Source organism: Gekko japonicus, unplaced genomic scaffold, assembly GCF_001447785.1.
Source record: "Gekko japonicus isolate JY-2015 unplaced genomic scaffold, Gekko_japonicus_V1.1 scaffold2413, whole genome shotgun sequence".
Classification (NCBI taxonomy): domain Eukaryota; kingdom Metazoa; phylum Chordata; class Lepidosauria; order Squamata; family Gekkonidae; genus Gekko; species Gekko japonicus.
This window is the reverse complement of record NW_015166493.1, coordinates 169,646-189,491: the sequence shown is the minus strand read 5'-3', so window position 1 is coordinate 189,491 and position 19,846 is coordinate 169,646. Positions and strand designations below refer to the sequence as shown.

Here is a 19,846-nt window from a genome sequence, read left to right as displayed (position 1 = left end):
CTCTCTCTCTCTGTGTGTGTGTGTGTTCCAAACCCTAACCCTGAACCTCAAAGCCGTCTCTCACCCGTGGCCGCCGAGGCAGGAGGAGTCTGGGGCGCCGGCACCTCCTCCTCCTCCTGAGAAACACTGGCCACGTTTGCGTGTTTGTCTGCGCCACAGTGCAGCACAGAATAGATGGGCGCACCACTGGCGGCAGCCGTCTCCCGAGGACCGTGCGCCTTAAACAGCGTGTGTGTGGCCAGGGGTCGTTTCGTAGAAAAAGAGCTAGGGGAACTCATTAGCATATGCCACACCCCCTGACATCACCGGAAGTGTGTCATGAGGCCACACCCCCTGACATCACCGGAAGCGTGTCATAAGGCCACACACCCCGCCCCCAACGGTCCCGGCCGCCGCCGCTGCCAGCTCCACTGCCGAGCCCCATGAGGGGCCCGGCGGTGGACCTGCAAGGCCGGCGGGAGTGCAAGGAAGCCCCACGAAGGAAGGCCCTCCCTGGCACCAGGCAGGCAGGCAGGGGTGGGGAGAGGCAGGGAGGAAGCAACTTACCCTCCCTCTTCTCCTGCCTCCTCCTGGCCGAATGAGGGCTGGAAGCGGGGCGGCCGGAAGCAGGGGGCGGGGCTTCGTCATGTGCCCCACCCCTCGTACCTCACCCGGGAGAACTGCGATCCCCCCCGAAATGACCTCTGTGTGTGGCTACTGAGAGGTGACCCCAGGCAAGACTTCTCTCCTTGCCTGCAGGGTCCGCAGACAGATAGGGAAAGGGACTGGGGCAGAGGGCAGCGCAGATGTGGAGAGGGAGGAAGGAGCCAAGGGGCTCTCCTCCCCCCCCGGGGGGGCTGTCTAGCCACGTGCGCCCTCGCCCCCTTCTCCCCCCTCCGACAGCACTCTAGAAGGTCAGTGGCTGGCGGTCCTCTCTGCCCTTGGGCCGGGTGGCAGCCTGGGGCTTAGAGGACTCTGGAGGCAGGAGGGGCCAAGGGCCGCTTCCGGTGCCCCCGCTGGGCTGGGAGGGGCAGGGCTGCCTCCGCCTCTGCCTGTGGCCCTTCCAGGCCCCCCAGCAAACAGTTGGGGGGGGGATGCTGCAATGGGGGGGCCAAGCTTTCCCCCCCCCCCCCGTTCCTTAATGCTGGGCTCCCCAGTGCCCGGGGCCAAGGGAAAGCCTTGCCCCACGGACACACACACACAGAGCGGCAGGGTCATCTGTGGCCCTTGTTGGCCCAAGGAGGCCAACATCGGTGTGGTTTGCCATACTGATGGGCCGGCTTGTGCTGGCAGCTCTCTTCTGCTTCTGCTTCTGCCTGAACAGCGGCTACTATGGCAACGAGAGGCAAGGCGGAGGCGATCTGCCTAGCAACGAGGAGGAGGAGGGCCTGGCGGCAGCCCGCAGTGCCCTTGGGGGAGCCGGCTGCAGAGCTGAGCTGAGCTAAGGGGAGGGGGGCAGGCAGGGGGGGGGGCTGGCGGGCTGCCAGGCAGGCGTGCTCCTCCTGCTCCTCCCGCGACCTCCCCACCCACTCCGGGTCTCTGTTGGGGGGTTCAGTGGAGAGGTGGCAGGGAGCCATGCCCGAGGGAGGAATGCGCTGCTTCAGGGGCTGCCAGGCCTTCCCTGCTGGGTCTGCTCAGTGCTGGCCACCCTGAGGGGCAGGGGCTCTGCAGGGTCTCGGGAAGAGGTCTTTCGCACCACCTCCTCCTCCCTGGTCCGACCCTGCAACCTCCTGCATGCCACACCACGCAGAGGCTCTTCCACTGAGCCACAGCCCCTTCCCAGCACAGAGTGAGATCTGTTTTGCTTCTGTCTTCATAGGAGATGAAGGAAGGTCGAGCTCCCCTGCCTTATTTTGCCAAGCTCTTGTGCCAAGCGGGTTTTCCCCTCCAGCCTGGGGGCAAGGAAGTAAAAGGGGCCCTCCTGGATCAGACCAGTGGGGTCCGTCTGCTCCCGGGTTGTGTTTCATGACAGGCGGCAGCTGTGGAGGGCCAACAAACCTAGCAGAGAGGCCGAGGCCTTCCCCTGCTATTGCCTGCTGGCACTAGGGGCTACTGAAAGGGCCACTGTCACAGACTTTTGGAGGTTCACTTTAGTCACCATGGATAGTAACCACGGATGGACCTCACATCCATGATTCCATCATTAGGTCCCTGCCAATGAATTTCACAATTTGACCAGTTCTTGAGTCAAGAAGTCTGACCTGAATCTACTTCCTGTTAGTTTAATTAGGAGTCCCCAAGTTTCTAGCGTTATGGAAAGGGGAGAAGAAGTTCTCTCCATCTCTGTCTTCCATCTTATGTGCCATTTTATAAGCCCCGTGAATCCCCCACCTTAGCTGTAATTTTTATAAACTAGAAGGCTTGAGCTTCTCCTCACAGGACAGGTGCTCCAGCCCTTTCAGACGGTGGAGCATGTCAGGGCCGGAGGTGTCTTTAGAATGCCTCACTTGCCTGCTCCGTGTCAGGTAAAGCGCACACACAAATATAGGGAGAACATGTGAATAAAGGCACGTAGTTGCCTATGTCTCACCTCATCTGGGCCTTTCCCTGTAGTGATAAGAATGAATGACATCGGCTCTGCGAGGCAGCAGGCCCCACTCCAGTGCAGAAGGGTCCCAGCTCCAGTGACAAAGTGTCCGGAACGAGGGAATAAACAGGCGAGTTTAGCAGACGTGTGAGTTCAGCAGCAGGGTGGAGGAGGAGGAGATTGGATGTATACCCCATGGCCCTTCATTACCCAAGGGAGTCTCAGAGCGGCTGACAAACTCCTTCCCCTTCCCCTCTCCACAACAGACACCCTGTGAGGTGGGTGGGGCTGAGAGAGCTCTGACAGAAACTGCTCTTTTTCAAGGACAGCTCTTGTCAGAGCTATGGCTTGCCCAAGGTCATCCAGCCAGGTGCAAGTGGAGGAGTGGGGAATCAACCCCGGTTCTCCCAGATTAGGGTCCGCGCACTTAACCACGACACCAACCTGGAGAGGAAGCCAGGGAAGTAGTCTCTTCACATCCCAAAAAGGGTAAGCACGCTTTCCACAAACTGATCCACATAAATGGGAATGCCAGTAGGGGGTTGGAGGGCTATCCAGTGTATTGCCGTGAGTGCAACATGTATGACTCTCTGGCAGCTGGACAGAAGTCATGGGGGCGTGTGCTCGGTGCAAGGAGCTCCTGGTTCTCAGACGAGTTTGCTCCCTTGAGGCCAAGGTGGCTGACCTGGAGAAGCAGAGACAGTCAGTTAGGCACATGGATAAGACTCTCGGGGACTTGTTAGAATGGCAGCTGCCTCCACTGTCGGGGAGCATGAGGGTCAAGGGGAAACCTGGCACCGTGCTGATGAAAGGGGGAATGTGCCCTCAGAAGGGGCCCCCTTCTACAGTTGGTGAACAGATATCCTTTTGCACCAAGGAACCATCCCTGGTCAGGGAGGGAGGAGGTCTCTTGGTAGTTGGTGATTCGATCCTTAGGCATGTAGATAGATGGGTTGCGAACACCTGTACTGACCGCATGGTGACTTGCCTGCCTGGTGCAAACGTAGTGGTCTAAATAGGCTGGTAGACAGTGCTGGGGAGGAGGTACATGTTGGCACCAACGATGTGGAGAAGTATAGATAGATAAGTTTTATTGTCTTAGCCATAGGCCATAACAAGTCACACCATGGTTGAGTAAAAAAATACATCAGACTATAACATGACAGTGTAGGCACTAAAAATATTAGTAACTACATTAAATCCTACACTCATTCTACTTTACATTAAATACTAGGTTCATTCTGGTTTTCCTTGATGCGAAGGCAAATAGCGCCATTCTACTAGAAACATAGCGGTCAAGGTCCGAAAGTAAAAATTTGACCAAATCCAGACCAGAGAATCCATTACTTGGTGGAATAATAGGTATGATGTACCTTAACCTGGGAGCTTCATGCCATGAACATCTCAAAATGGCATGTACTATATCATCTACTTCCCCCGTGTCACAAAGACAAAGTCTAAGGGGGGCAGGGATACCAAAAAACATCCAGTCCTGATCATTGAGGGTACAGATTGAAATCTTAAAGCCGTAAAAACTGATCTTAATTCCAGGATGGTTAACTTCTCTAAACAGAGGGACCTGCAATGATCCCTTTTAAAAAACTTAAATAAGGGTGCCGTAAGACAGTGTGCCAACACACTGTAGTTGTGTGATCCTGGAGGAAAAATTTAGGCTGCTTGGCAGGAAACTCAAGGCCAGGACCTCCTAGGCAGCCTTCTCAGAAGTGCCTGTTCCATGTGCAGGGCCAGCCAGGCAGGCACAAATTAGGACTCTCAGTTTGTGGATGAGATGATGGTGTAGGGAGGAAGGGGTTGAGTTTGTTAGGCACTGGAATGCTTCTTGGAACAAGCAGGACCTGTAGAAAAGAGACGGCCTCCACTTGTCCCGAGAAGGAACCAAGCTGCTGGCACTTAAAGTCAAAAAGGTGGCAGGGCAGTTTTTAAACTAAACCCTGGGGAAAAGCTGACAGGAGACAGAATGTCTCTGGTTCGGGATGGCTCATCTCTAAGAGATGAAGGGGCAACTGTTACTGTTCTAGAGAGAAATGGATTAGGACTGGCCACTCAGAGGGTAACAAACAACATTGACTGTTTGGCAAGTTCTAGAGACCGGAGGAAGGAGATTGCAGGCCCAATGTGTCTGGGAAATTATAGATGTTTATATGCAAATGCTAGAAGTGTTCAAGGTAAAATGGGGGAGCTGGAATGCTTAGTGTCAGAGGAGAACACAGACGTTGGCATTTCAGAAACTTGGTGGGGTGAGGATAATCAGTGGGATTCAGTGATTCCTGGATATGATTTACATTGGAAGGATAGGGAGGGAAGGGTCGGAGGTGGAGTGGCTCTGTATGTCAGAGAGGGTATAGTAAGATTGAGAATGTAAGAGAGAAAGATTCACTTACAGAAACACTATAGGTGGAAATAGTGGGTCCAAAAGGAAGCTTAACTCTGGGAGTTGGTTATCGCCTACCAGATCAAAGGTTTAGAAGATGATTTAAAAACAAGGAAAAAATGAAGGAAAGCAGCTAGATGAAATAACTGTGTCGTAATAGGTGATTTTAACTACCCACACCTTATGTGTTCAAATCAGGAGAAAAATATTGGGTTTCTAGATACTCTTAATGACTGTGCCATGGAGCAGATGGTCAGAGAACCTACCAGGGAAATGTTACCCAAAATAGGCAGTATCCATTTAGTTTAGGGGAATTAGCTTGGAGACAGAGCAAGAGGTGGGTAATTGGGATCTCCACCTATGTATATGGGGATTTATCCCTAAGAGGGATAACCCTAACCTCAGAAATAACCAGGCTGTTGTTTATGGGACAGGTTTTTATTGGAACAAAAAGAAAACAGAATAAAACCAGGGTTCACACAGCGAACACATACAAGAGCTAACTAAGAGAATCAGGGAGGAAAGGAGAAAGTGTTGTAGGGATGGGTGATAAACACTGCTCTTGAAAAGGTCTGTGGAAGCAGCAAAGTCAAAGAGAAAACAGTTTTTCAGGACCCACATGCAAGTGGGGGTGTGAGGGGGATCCAACCTGGGGCAGCAGGTTGACATATTTATAGGGCAAAACATATCCTGAGGGGGTGGAGCTTCCAGCTCCTCTCTCCTAGTCCTTTTAAAGATTTAGAGGGGCATAATCAGAGGATCGTTGGATATTTCTTCAATGTTGCTTTTTACAAGTACTCACTGTAGACATCTCCATCGATGTTGCTGATGAGGCTCACAATTGCTGCCTTGCCGGGGGTTCACAGCTTGCGCAAAACATGGCTGCTTATGCTTGCTCTACTTTGTTCCGTGCTTCTGGGACGATCCAGGGCTCCCACCCACGTGCAGCCGCTCGTGGGGGGCCCGAATCAAGTCCCCTGCCCTGGATCCCCCGAAATCTCCTTTAAAAGGAACGGAGTATCATCCGTTCCCTGGAGCAAATCCTGGTGTCGACCTTAGCGCTGTGCCACAGCCCCGCCCCCCAGGAAAGGTTGCTGGAACTGGGTATGTTTAGCCTGGAGAGGAGACAACTGAGAGGTGATCTCATAGCCATCTTCAAGTATTCAAAGGGTGGCCCTATAGAGGATGGAGCAGAATTGTTTTCTGTTGCACCAGAAGGTTGGATCAGAACCAATGGGTTGAAATTAAATCAAAAGAGTTTTGGGCTCATCATTAGGAAGAAGACAGTCAGAGCGGTTCCTCAGTGGAACAGGCTTCCTCGGGAGGTGGAGGGGGTGGGCTCTCCTTCTCTGGAGGTTTTCCAGCAGAGGCTAGGTGGCCCTCTGACGGTGATGCTGATTCTTAGGCGGATCATGAGGGGGAGGGCGGGAAGAGGTCAGCCAGCGCTCAGCTCTCGTGGCTCCTTCTTACGTGCCCAGGGTAATGCCAACTGCCACTCTGGGATCAGGAAGGAATTTGCTTCCAAGCCAGATTGGCCCAGGGGTCCTGGAGGCTCTTTGCCTTCCTCGGGGCATAGAGCGGGGGGGGGGGGGTTTGTCACTGGGGATGTGGTGGGGGGGAGGTAGCTGTGAATTTTCAGCGTTGTGCAGGGGGCTAGACGGCCCCGGAGGTCCCTTCCGGGCAGCTCGGTGTTCTGCGTTTCCTCTTGGTTCAAGGTAATAATTAAAATGTCCCCAGCGATAATTAAAATGTCCCCAGCGAAAAGTAAAACAACGTTTACTAACAAGGAGGGGGGAGATTTTGCCTAGAGTGTAGTAACTTGGAATAGCTGCTTGTCGGTTCCCTTGAAGCAGAATTTCCGACTCCCCTGTGATATCTTGGCAGGGGTCAGGCAGAGATTGCATCCGGTGCAGGATGACTGGTTCGCTGTTCTAATCTGCACTGTGCATTAGCTTAAATTTCCCCAGGGAGGAGAACAGGGCATGAAAGTGTTGTCTGCAGAGAGACACACCCCCTCCCAATTCCACCACATTGTCTAGGTTTGTCCCTGATCTATTCAGGTGTGTCTGTTCCACTTTTCCTCTCACCAGAGGTGCCTGAGAATATTGGGGCTTCTCTCTGCTCCTCCAGATCAACGCCATGGAGCATGGTGCAGTGTCAGGCTGGAACCGGGGAGAGGCCGGTTCCGATTCCCAGACTGCCATGAAGTTCACTGGATGATTCTCTCTCAGGCTGGCCTACCTCACAGGATCGTTGTGAGGGTGAAATGGGCACGGGGGGGGGGAGCTACCTCTACTGCCCTGATTTCCTTGGAGGAAGAGTGGGATATACAGATTAGATCAAGCACCGTGTTTGGGGGCTTTCCAGGAGGCTTTGGAGTGAGATGGCCAAGCTTCAGGCTGGGGACGCCTGGTCTCCCGGGCAGGTGAGCCTCGGCACCCACGGAGGTTTTGCCCACCTGCTGTGTGAAGTGGCTCATCCCTCTGTGGGTTCTGGAGGGACTCCTCCCTGCAGGCAGCAGATTGTTTGTTTGTTTGTTTATTATTCACGGCTGCCCTTCCCCCACCCACGGAGGGCCAAAGGGGGCCCACAGTAGCCTCCTCTTAGGCCCCATTGGGATGCCGGCCCTGAATCTCCACACAACTGTGTTGACCCCTGGGGGTCCCGATGACCGAGACCCACAGAATCAATGGAGTGGGACTCACAGTACGCTGAGCCCCCCCTCCCCTTCGCTTTGTTCCTGGGGGGGGGTCAGTGGACTCTCAGGAACTGTGGGGAAAGTGTGTGTGTGGGGGTGTGTGGATGTCTGCAGTGGGAAGGGAGAATCAACAGAGATTGCCGCCCCCCCTTTCGTGAATGGACCCGCTGTTTCGAAGAGAGAGAGAGAGAGAGAGAGAGAGAGAGAGACAAGGGATAGTTTTGAGGCGTCCTCCGTGAGACGCAGTGAGATCCAAGGCCACTGATGTGCCCCCCTCCCCCTCTGTGTGCGCATGTCGCCCCCCACCCCCCTCCAGCGAGCAGCACCCTCTCAGCCAGCTGGTCTCCGACTCGGACTCCGAACTGGACAGCACCGAGCAGCTGGCCCTGGGGAGCACCGACACCCTCTCCAACGGGCACAAGGCGGACCTGGAGGCGGCGAGACGCCTGGCCAAGCGCCTGTACGGCCTGGATGGCTTCAGGAAGGCAGACGTGGCCCGGCACCTGGGGAAGAAGTACGTGTGGGTATTTCGGAGAACGGCCTCCTCCCCCCCCCCGCTCCCCACCCCAAGGGCCATTCGCTCCCTCTTGTGGCCACGGGGGTCTGCTTCAGCCGCCTGAGACCACCCTGCGGAGGAGGACAGCAGACGAGGTCTGCCAGTGTTGCCTCCGGGGTCAGGGCAAAACCTTTGGCTAGGCGACCATTCCTGGGGGGGGGGGGACTGGGCTGTCTGCGTCCGGGCTGCTTTTCCTCTCGCCCGAGGGGAGCATTCGCACCCACCCCGTGCAGCCCCGATGAGGCGCAGGGTGCCACTAGGGAGTAGTGCTCTCCTTCCTGGGTGAGGCGTGCCAGTGGCCCTTCTTCTCCCAAAGGTTCCCAGCACTTCTGGCCGGCCTGATGTGGCTTCTAACCTGAGCCTTCCCATGTGCTTCATCGCCTCTCCTCGGTTTCTGCCCCCTTGGCTCAGGTGGCATGGGCTTTCCTTCTTCCTTGTTGACGGTGTTTTCTCTCTCCCTTCCAGTAATGATTTTAGTAAGATGGTCGCTGGGGAGTACCTGAAGTTCTTTGAGTTCGCCGGCATGAGTCTGGACCAGGCACTCAGGTGAGTCCTCCGGGAGGGGTGGGGTGAAGTGGGGTGGGGAGAGAGATGCGCTGTCTCTGGAACTGCCCCAGAGGCACGCAGCCTTTCATGAAGAGATTGTCACGGGCACCCGCCGGACAGTTCCTTTGATGTCAAGAGACATTTATTTCCCTTTTGCCTGATCCCCTCCGGTTTCCCCCAGGAGGGCGCCACCACTGCCACTGTAAAGTCTCTGCCAATGAACACCAGGGCCCCCCTGGGACTGGCCGCCATTCTGCAGGGCCTGCAAGGCAGAGACGCAGGCGCCACCAGGCGTGGGGTTGAGGACAGCAGCAGTTTTTAACAGCAACTGAATCTATCCGTCACCTCACTCTCCTCCTCCCCCCATGTTAATGTTAAATGGTGCTCAATTTTTTACTGTGGCGCCATGAAGGTATTGTGTAGTGGGTTGCCGCATGGATAGACGACAGACGACAACGTAGTGCATAGCACGCTTTATTAGGCACACAACAAGACGGAGAACAACGGCCCGGGGGGGGCCAACTATATACATCCCTGGGGACACACCCCTGGTCACCATTGGTGGGTTTGAATCTCCCGCCACGGATCCCATTGGCTCCCCAGTGGAGGGACTAGGAGCCTAGTCCCTATTATTGTCCCAGAGTCAAGCTCTGGCAGCTCTGGCTGACCGCTGGCCCCCCGGTGGCGGTCAGCATACACAACAGAAGGCGTAGGTGTTTTTTTAATAGAATGTTTCATTGTTTTAATTTTTCCTTGTTTTAAAATGTTGTACACGGCTCTGAGCCCACCCTTTGGGGAAGGGCAGTATAGACATTCAGTGACATAAACAGAAATGCCACAAGGTTGTCCTGATCCTAATCGGACTTGCCATGCGGCAGGCGGAGGGGCTCTTGTCCCCTCCCCCCCACATGCCTTGACAAGTGCCAGAATGGCTGCACTCACACACACACACCTTTCAGCTCTTTCCAAACTTGAAAAGATGTGTGTGGGGGGGGGGGGGACAAAAGTGCCATCCTGTGGATCTGCTCAGGGTCAGGCCCTTGCAGCATTTACAAATGATTTTAAAATGGCAGCTTTATGCCACACGGAGGCCACCACGCTGTCTAGTTTGGCCCCGTCCTGCAACATCTGCAGTGCAGTCCCGTGCAGAATTACCCCAGTCTGGGTCCACTGAAACCGCTGGGCCTAGACTGGAAGGCCCTCTGCACAGGGTGGCGCAGGGTGTGGCTCTCCAAACAAAAGCCGTGGGTCAGGCATTCGTCTTCCCCGAGGCAAAGTCTTTCCTTCTTTCCCCCTTCTGAACCTCACACAGTTTAATGGGGGGGGGGGGGGAGAACCCAGTGAGCATTTTGTGCACGTGGAACTCTCTTCCTACAAGCCAGGCTGCGTCCCCATCAGCCTGGAATCGGCATGGCCTGGTTGTTCCCTCAGGCTCTCATGGGGAAACCAGCATTTTCTCTTTACCCTCTTATTTCAGACCTGTGTTTGGGCTACTTTTTCCCTCACTTGAAGGGGCAGCTGCAGAATGATCCCTCTTCCCACCCTGGGGAGATCAATAAAGTGGCCTCCTGTCCCTTTCAGCCCCCCCCCACCCTCTTCTGCCTCTTCTTCTTCTGCCTCTTCTTCTTCTTTTTGGTGGCCCTTGTTAAAGCTGACAATGTAATGAAAGGCCTCTTTTGACGCAGTTAATTACTTCCTGTTCACTCCCTGGTTCAGTTCCTTTTCTCTGGAGAGAAGCCATTAGTTAACACATTTCATTGTGTGCTTATTAATATTTTAATTTTTTTTAAATGATTGCAATGTTGTAATTGTGCACTTATGGTAGTAATTTAAAAAAATAAACAACTTCAGCTGCAAATGGGGGGCTGAGTAATTAAAACCTCCCTTCCTTCAGGGAAAAGGAATTGATTAAGGATCAGTTCAGGAACACTGAGGGGCCAACATCACAGGTGAGCAAGAAAAGAATTTATCGATTAGGCCACAGAAAAAGCGGGGAAATAACAAGTCCAAAGGGGCCATGAGGATGGAGAATCAGGAGGACCTGTGCTGACTGGGCCTTCCTTCCAAGCAGGGGTCATGTCGTAGAAAAAGAGGTGCAGGAGCACATTAGCATAACTCATTAGCGTAACTTATTTGCATATGCCACACCCCCTGACATCACCGGAAGTGTGTCAGAAGGCAGCGCCCACCGCTCAGGCTCCACTGGACTCTTTTGGATTCCTAGCTATTGGGGGGGGGGGACATGCAGATCTGCCCTCACAGAGGACGGAAAGCTTGTATGGCGGGCCGGGGGGGGGCCTCTGCAACTTACCTGGCTGCTTCTTGCTCCTCCTGGCCTGACTGAGGGCTGGTGGGAGCAAAGGGCAGGGCTTGTTGCATGTGCCCACCCCCTGGGCTCCTTACTGCTGGAGCTCTGCTCCTGTGCGCTCCCGCAGGAAATAACCCCTGCTTCCAAGTAGACATAACAGTAGGCTCTTGCCCTTGGGATGGGCTCTGTCAGATTATTAAAGGAAAGGCAGCGCTCTGTGAAGGGCAGCTGTGGGAAACTCCTGTTGCAGCTCTGGAAGAGATGGTGAAAGAGGCTGGGCTTGAGATGGGAAATAGTCTTGGGGGGGGGGGGACATCCCCATCTGCCAGTAGAGAACATTGTGTATTTAAGTACGTAGAATAGCTCTGCAATAAGTGTATTCTACAGTCAGTATGCAACATTTAATAATGAATCCTGTGACTGACCCACTAGATGTCCAGAACAAACTCATTGATAACTCTGAAGTTCATAGACAGACGGGCTTCCTATTGGAATTTAAGCGAGGTTGCCGGGTCTCCTGCTGTGGTGGCCGACGTCCCACTGCGGGGGCCACCCTTCTTCTTGCCTGCCGCCGCTTGGTTGGCTCTGGGGAAGATGTTAATAAAATGCCGGCATCACATGTGGCCTCACTTCCAAGTAAAACCAGAAGTGGCATCGCATCACTCTCGTAATCGCTGGAAACCACGGTTCTCTACCGTAGAGCTGCTGGTGATCCTTTGAGGGACGTGACATCACTTTTGGGGTTTTCCTGGAAGTAATGTCATGCCCTGACCTGGATAGGCCAGGCTAGTCCAACCATATCAGATCTCAGAAGTGAAGCAGTAGAAATGGGCATGAACCCCCCCCCCCAAAAAAAAGCTTCTTGGTTCATGGTTCATGCGGACTCCTGAACTGAACGTGAACCGAAATGGCCTCTGATGAACCAAACCAGTTTCATAAGTTCATGACAGGGGAGAATGCCCCCCCAAGGTTCTAGAGACTCCAAACTCGCAGGGGATGTCCAGCTGACTCTCTTCTACCTGCCTTCCAAGTTTGCTGAAGATTGGACATGTGGGCTCTGAGTTGCGGCCCTGCAAAGAAGATGCTCCCAGGAAAGTGCTTTTTGAGGAAATGACAGGTGCTGGTTGAGGAGTGTATAGAATGGACCCTGTGGCACCTTGCAACAGACCCCCCCCCCAAACATGCCCTCCAAGGTATGTACAGACTGGACTTGGGGGGGGGGCTGAGTTGCAGCCCCCAAAGGCAGTGCCGCCAGGAAACTGGGTTCGGCAGGTGTGGGTTCTGGACCTTAGAGCTGGTGGGACAGACCCTGTGCGAGCTCTAGAGGCATCAAACACGCAGCGGACCTCCCCGGGATGCACCCCTTCCCTGGAAGCAGGTGGGAGGGAACCTTGACCGGCACTGTTGCCCGTGGCCGTGTCCACTGACCAGATGACTGCAGGGCCACGGCCCCGCCCAGGCCTGGGAGCCACCCTCACAGTCGGTGGCTGTGGTGCAGGGCAGGGACCACGCTCCCACCCTGCCTGGGCCCCGGAGCCACCCAAACAACAGGTGGCAACAAGGTCCACCCTCTCCCACAGGCAAGGCAAATGCAGGGCCTGGCCAGCCCTCCCATGATCCTGCCTGGACCCAGGAGCTGCCCGCCCCCCGCAGGGCAGGTCGCTGACTCCCCAGGCCCCCCACAGGCAAGGTGAGCATAGGGCAGGGCCAGCCTACCCCTACCTGCCTGGGCCCAGGGGCCACCCACACGGCCAGTGGCTGACCTCCCAGGCCCCGCCCTTGCTACGCAGGCCAGGTGGTTACAGAGCAGGACCAATCCCCCAACTCCAAAGTTTTACCAAACTTCAACTTTACCAGACATGCACCGGGAACTGTCCCATGTTTGGAACTCCCAGGCATTTTAAGTTTTTTTGCATGACCTGAATTCTAGAAAAGGAATTAAGCCTTCTCCCTGCACCATTTTCTTGACCTGAAAGAAGAAGAGGAGGAGGAGGAGGAGGAGGAGATTGGATTTATACCCCACCCTTCACTACCCGAAGGAGTCTCAAAGTGGATTGCAATCCCCTTCCCCTCCCTTCCCCACAATAGACACCCTCTAGAGGGGGGGGGCGGAGTTGAGGGCAGAAGAAAAATGCTGTGGTCCACAGGGAACGGATATGGGATCCAATCTGTCTTCTTTCCATTACTCCCTGGTCAGCCCTTTCCTTCCATCTGTCCATCAAATAAACCCTAAATTCCTCTTTCCCCACTTCCGTTTGAAGCTACCTTATACTGAATTAGACCATTGGTTCATTCTATACTCAGACTGGCATCAACACTCTGGGGGTCTCAGGTAAAGGTCTTCCACATCACCTGCTGCTTTCAACTGAAGATACTGGGGATGGGACTCGAGACCTTCTCCGTGCTGAGCAGATGCTCTGCCACTGAGCCACAACCCCGCCCCTACTTACTTACTTTTCATTCATGAAGAATCCATTCCCTCATTCAGATACTTGTCCTGACCTCTTTCGCCATCCCACTGTTTCACAACTGATATATCTCCTTTGCTTCACTCTTTTCATTAGTACCTCCCCCTACCAGAGTTCCCTCTAAGCTGAGTTAGTGTGAACTAGCTCACAGTTTTTTAGCTTCCAGCTCACAGATTTTTGACTTCGCTCAGAAAGGATGGCTCCAGAGCGAACTAATTTATGCAGTAGCCAAATTGCTTGGTCACAACTTTAATGCCAGTAGCTTACAAAGTAGAGTTTTTTCTCAGAAGACTCCACAGCTTAGAGGGAGCATTGCCCCCTACAGCCTATCAGCCGCCTGAATAGCCCAGCTTAACCTGGGCTCATCAGAGCTTGACAGCTAAACAGGGTTGGCCATGGTCAATATTTGGATGGGAGACCACCAAGGAAGACAGCAGCTGTTATACAGAGGAAGGCAGTGGCCAAGCACCTCTGCTTGTCTCTTGCCTGGAGTGTTCTGTGGGTGGTGGGGTTGCCATGAGTGGGTTGCAACTCAATGTGCATGTTCTTCTTAATCTCCATACAGCCTGTCACACCTCCACTCCATATTCCTTCACCCTGCTTCCATTACCACTCAACGTGCTACCTCCAGAGGTCTGAAAGGACATTTCTCTTCCTGGTGTTACGGGGCCTCAAATGTCAGATGTAGGCCCCCTAGGCCGGGCACAGAGGTCAATGGCAAACCTTGCGGGGAGGGACAGGGTGTGAAGCTAGGACAGGAGCACCGACTGGGTGGGCTTTGGGTTGAAACTGAAGAACTTCCATCCTGCCTCTTCACAGGTACTTCATGAATGTTACGTGGGGACAGAAGGATTTTTCTTTTAATGAAGATGGGTACCTCATCAATCCATCCTTGGCCGTGATCTCTCTCAACAAAGAACGCACATGGGAGGTGGTGAGTTTGAGGGAGGGTTTTTTTTGGGGGGGGGGGCTGGCTGCTGGGAGCAGGTAGATCTGGCAGAGATCACTGGACCAGCCAGAGCAGTCTGCCAGCCGAGGGGCATGATTTGTCCTAGCAGTTCTAGTTCTGCATCCAGACACAAAGAGAATAAGGTCGTGGATATTGCAACCGTCTCTTCCTTTCACTTCCAGGTCCTTTCTGAAGGAACTGGCCCTCATGGGCGAGACTCAGGAGCGGGAGCGAGTCTTGGCTCATTTTTCCCAGCGCTATTATGAATGCAACCCCAAAACCATCTCTTCTGAGGGTGAGACACCAGGACGGCCTAGAAGAAGATTGGGGTGGGGGGTTGGGGTTGGGGTGAGGTGACGCACTCAGACTCGATCAGGAACCAAACAATCCGTTCCGTTCTTTGTGGGCGGGGGCTGCTGCCTTGCCAGCCAACCTGTGACCCTTTGTGACTTTCCCCCTTTGGGGTGTGGGGACAGACTAGGAGCTGCACGCACGGGGACTGGAGCTGGTGCCTCAAGAGGAGCAGCAGGAGCCGGGAAGCTGGGTGGGGTGTCGTGAAAGCGGGGGTGGGGGCTGGTCCTCCTTTTGCTTTGGCCACCCGGGGAGGAGCCAGGCTGCTCGGGGCGGCCCTCCTCACCCCCCCCCCCGGCACGTGCACCCTTGAGCAAGACACCAGAGTCACAGGACTGTGCCCCGGGGTCATGCCGTAAAACACAAGGTGGTAGCAGAAGCGTTGCCGGGGCCGCTCACGGCCAACGTTGGCCCACAATAAATTCATTAACGCAGAACAGTTGATTGCGGACAAAAACTTTTAAATGCCCGACATATCTCCAAGAAGTAAAAAAGTGAGCATGTCGGAGTCACCTAATACATTTCCCCCGTTGGGTGTATTGATGCGTACAGTATAGCTACCCGGGTCAGAATAAAGGGGAAGGGGCTCTGCCACTCTAAGTAGTGAGAGCCTGTGCTTGGTGTGCAGAGGCTCTCCGAGTTGGAGGCCTGGTGCCTCCGCCTGGGGAAGGACCACCCCCCCCACCTGGGATCCTGGAGAGCTGTGCCCAGTCTGAGTAGACTGGGGTGGAGGAGGAGGAGGCCTTGTGGGACCAGCGATGCTCTGATTCGGTCCAAGGCAGCTTCGCATAGCTTCATGGATGATACATCGAACTCATTCAGCTTTTCCTCCCAGAGATCCATCCATCCGCGACCCCTGGTGCACAGAATGCTACTGGGTGTTAGTTAGACAAGGCCTTTAGCAGAGGTGTGGCCCTCGTGCAGGACTCAGTCACGTGAGGCGCTGCAAACAGGTGGGTGGTTTGGCTGGGAGCTGATGGATGATGCTCTGCTTCTGGTCTCTGTGCTACAGACGGCGTTCACACCCTGACCTGCGCTCTGATGCTCCTAAACACAGACCTTCATGGACACGTAAGTGCCTCCGTCCTCCAGCCCCCTGGCTGCGGTCTTGGACATCTTTGCTGGAATGGGGGGTGGCATCTGTATGAGAAAGATTCCTTTCCCCCCCCGCCCCCCGGGGTGGTGTGGGGGCTTAGTTTCTGCTGAACTGAACAAGTTCTAATGTACCTCTAGGTTGCTCCCCCCCCCTTCCATGTGCAGTCCCCCGTTCATCAGGTGCCTCCGTAGAATGTTGAGGTCAAAAACAAAACAAGAAAGGGGGATAAAAGAAAGGAATATTGGGGCACGTTATCCATGCTGCTTGGCAGAGAGAGGAGAAATAGGGTGGTGGGACCCAAAGAGGCTGAGGAAGCCAACACACAACTAGCAGCAGCTGATGGACCCACATCCTGCATGAATTTATCCAGCCCTCTTTGGAAAAGCCATACGAAGAAGCCACAGCTGGACATGCAGCGATTCCCACCCAAGTTGACCTCCCTTGATTCTGCTCCTGAGGACCCTGTTCCTCCCTGATATCCTTCTTTCTCCACCCCTAGAACATCGGGAAGCGAATGTCTTGCTCAGATTTCATTGGGAACCTGGAGGGGCTCAACGGAGGGGGCGATTTCTCCCGGGATCTGCTCAAGGTAAATCCTGCCGACGTTAGAGCTCTTCCTGGGCCAGTGGGAGGGGTCCGGAGAGCGCCTCTGGCTGCCTTCTCAGGGATCGGGGTCCTCCTGCCACTCGGCACGTCTGACGTGCTTTTCCACCCTGGAGAGATCCTTCGAGTGGGAAGAAGTGGCCGCCACTTCTCTCAGGGAAAAGGGCTGCAGCCTAGCAGACTGCTTTCTTCCGCTGGGGTATTTCTTGACACTGAGGCCTGGTGTGAATCGGTGCGCTTGGAAACAGAAGAAGGCCGGCTGAGTGTTGATAACAAGCACGGCTCCATCCCCAGGATCCAAAGGGCGCAAGATTCTGTGTGGAGTCTGATAAACTGGCACAGAAAGGTTCCTTGGAAGTGTCTGACTTCTTCGGGGCGTCGTGTGTTTTACATTTAAGAGAAAGCACAGATTTCCCTGCATCTAAGTTCCCACGCTGGCAATGCTGCTGGCTATGCTTGGGAGAAGAGGGGCGGCGTTTGGGATGCCCCTGGAGATGTAGAGGACTGAACAGAGCCACTCAGAGGTGGCAGGTGGGGGGGGCAGCTGTCCAGTCTTGCAAAGCTCAGGGACCACACTGGAACTGCCGCCTAAGCTCTGCATGGCAGGAGACACGCCCAGCCCGATGCCAGAATGCCAAGATGTCAGCCTACCCCCGTTCACAGACAAGGCTCAGCCCGGAAGACGCAGTGCGTGTCGCTGTGGCACATCCAAAAACGTTGCACTCCAGGGGTGCCTGCAGGGAGGGGGTTCAAATTGTGCAGACAGACAGCCTGTGTGTATTAATGGGTGCGAGCAAATTTGACTCGGCTGTTCTGTGCTCACAGGAACAGGAAGGAAAGGGGTGGAGGAGGGGAGCGAAGAAGACCCCAGAGGCCCCCCGAAAGCAGCCTCCCTTGGGAGTGGGGGGACAGAGAAGGCGGGGGCTCAGATGCTGTCCTGGGGAAAGGTGGTCTCACCTAACGGAGGGTGCTGGGTGGAGCCCCTCCTCAGAAACTGAGTGCCAGTTCCAGCTGGAGGAAAGGCAAGCAGGCAGCTCCCTTTCACGGGCCCTCTTGGGTCCAGCTCCATCGCCCTGAGTCCGGGTGTGGCGTGGTGTTGGAGGACCGCCCCCCCCCCCCGCAATTTGTGCTTCCCTGAAGGTTGCTGAGGTGAGTGAGAGGTCTGACGGGCCGAGCCCCATTAATTCCAAGAAAACTGTGGCGTCACTCTTATTGGGGAACATTTGCAGGGGAGTCCTGAAGGTGTCTGAGGAAGGGGTTAGCTGTCTTCTCCAGCTCTGCTGGATTCATGGCTCCGCACGCCAGAGATCGCCGGGACACGGACAATGTCTCTCAGTACAAATGGTCACTGATCCGGCTGCTTCCTTTCCCTCCCCCTGCCTGACCCTCTGGCCCCGTGCCATCCCTGAAGCCGCCCGCCAAGGAGGGACAGGAGCTGGGCCAGGTCAGCAGCCCCAAAGCAGCCATGCCTCTGGGAGTGGGGAGTAAGCAAGCTCCCCTTGGCACCTGCCCGAAGGCACGTCTGGAAAGAGGAGCCAGGGAGGAGAGTCCGGGCCCGGGGTGGGAACGAGTGAGCAGTTTGAGGGCCTGCTGCTGTTCTGGGGTCTGTGCGTCATTCTGCCCTCCCTGCCGAGGGTCGTCTCCAATGTCCACACTGCCAGACCCACCTGCCAAGGGGATGCATATTTACACGGTTCACAGGAGCAGAGGTTTATGTGGGGTGTTTGTATCTGGAGCCATGGCATAAGCTACCAGTAAGGGTTTGCAAACTGTAGAATGGCGCAGAGTAGTCCAAAAGTGGGTGCACTGTAGATTTATAGAACTGTGTGATGACAGTTGCTGTTTTATTTTCACTCTCTTTCCCAATAATGGCTAATGCTGAATTTGCCAATCAGGGTGCCTTTTTTGTAGCAGACGGGTGATCTCTTCACTAGCCTTGTTCACATGCCGTTAGCCATTTATCTTGCCTGTCTTTGCAGTCAGGTTAGACTGGCTGTTTTGAGCCCAGTGCCTTTTCGCCGGGATCCCCCCCCCCCAAAGTACTGCTTGGGGGCTCTACACTGGCTTGGTGTCAGGGTGAGACCTGCTCATCCACTACAGGGGCACCCTGCCTGAGGTTTCTTATACCCCAGTATGACGCCGTAGTCTCCACTATGGCTGTAGAAATTGAGTGGGAGGGGAGGAGTCATTTTGCCTCCCTGCATAACCATGTCCGGAGCAGAACCCTAATCTCAGATTCCCCCACTCCTCCTCCACTTGCACCTGGCTGGATGACCTTGGGCAAGCCCTAGTTCTGATAAGAGCTGTCCTTGAAAAAGAGCAGTTTCTGTCAAGAGCTCTCTCAGCCCCACCCACCTTACAGGGTGTCTGTCTGTTGTGGGGAGGGGAAGGGAAAGGAGTTTGTAAGCTGCTCTGTGGGTAGGGAAGGGTGGGGGTATGAATCCAATATCTTCTTCTTCTGAAAGGTTAGGATAGCCACTGTCTCACTTCCCCCCCCCCCCCCCCCCATCGTTATCCTGTTCTGGCCCTTATGCCGGTGAAGTTGCACCAACAGAGGACGTGCACTTTTGGGACAATGCACTGGTGTCAGTCTCTTGCTTCGGCATATCTTGAGCATCAACTGCCCTGTTGAGGTTTCTTGAATGAGATGACTGTGCTACTTCAAAGAGCTTTCCAGTTGTGCTTCATAAACAGTTTTTGCCAGTCCAGATCCAGGCGGGGGCAGCCCTGTTGTTGGTCCGAAGCAGCAGAACATAGTTTGAGACCAGGGGGCACCACTAAGACCAACAGAGTTTAATCCTGGGTATCAGCTTCCGTGTGCAACGGAAAAAGTGTGCCGTGCACATGAAAGCTTATACCCAGAATAAAATTTAGTTGGCCTCAAAGGTGCTACTGGACTCAAATTTTGTAGAACTATACAGATTAGTCCAAAAGTGGGTGCTCTGTAGATTTATAGAACAGCATGATGACATTTGCTGTTTTATTTTCAGTCCCTTTCCCAATACTTCCTCATGCTGAATTTGCCATTTTGTGTGCTGCAGCACACAGGTGTTGCATTCATTGTTCGTGTGGTCATACGCGTACTGGGTAAATGTGGGGTTTTAAATCACACATTCAGCTGTACGTGTATGGAATGTAACGTGAAAATTACTTAATGCACGTGTACAGAAGAATCCCTGTACATGGATTGTACATGCATTCACTGTCACCTGTGAACAGAGATACTGAGTGTCCAGTGGCAACTCCGAGATCTCTTCCCAGGGTAATCACAGCCCCCAGTATGTCAGGCCAGCAAGTCCTTGCTTTGCGCTGTGCACCTTCTTATCTTAAATCTCACTTCGCCTTTTGTAGCCCCGTTTGGAGAGTGCCTGAG

At 54.4% G+C, this 19,846-nt stretch overlaps 1 protein-coding gene across 1 annotated transcript in view; it reads left to right on the top strand.

The window, feature by feature from the left end:
* Positions 1-19,846, top strand: part of PSD (pleckstrin and Sec7 domain containing) — a 74,821-nt gene that overhangs the window by 9,661 nt on the left and 45,314 nt on the right. Inside the window, exons 3-7 of the mRNA XM_015412196.1 lie at positions 7,913-8,110; positions 8,618-8,698; positions 14,606-14,718; positions 15,787-15,845; positions 16,370-16,459. Coding sequence (XP_015267682.1) covers positions 7,913-8,110; positions 8,618-8,698; positions 14,606-14,718; positions 15,787-15,845; positions 16,370-16,459 — 541 coding nt within the window. The remainder of the gene's footprint in view (positions 1-7,912; positions 8,111-8,617; positions 8,699-14,605; positions 14,719-15,786; positions 15,846-16,369; positions 16,460-19,846) is intronic.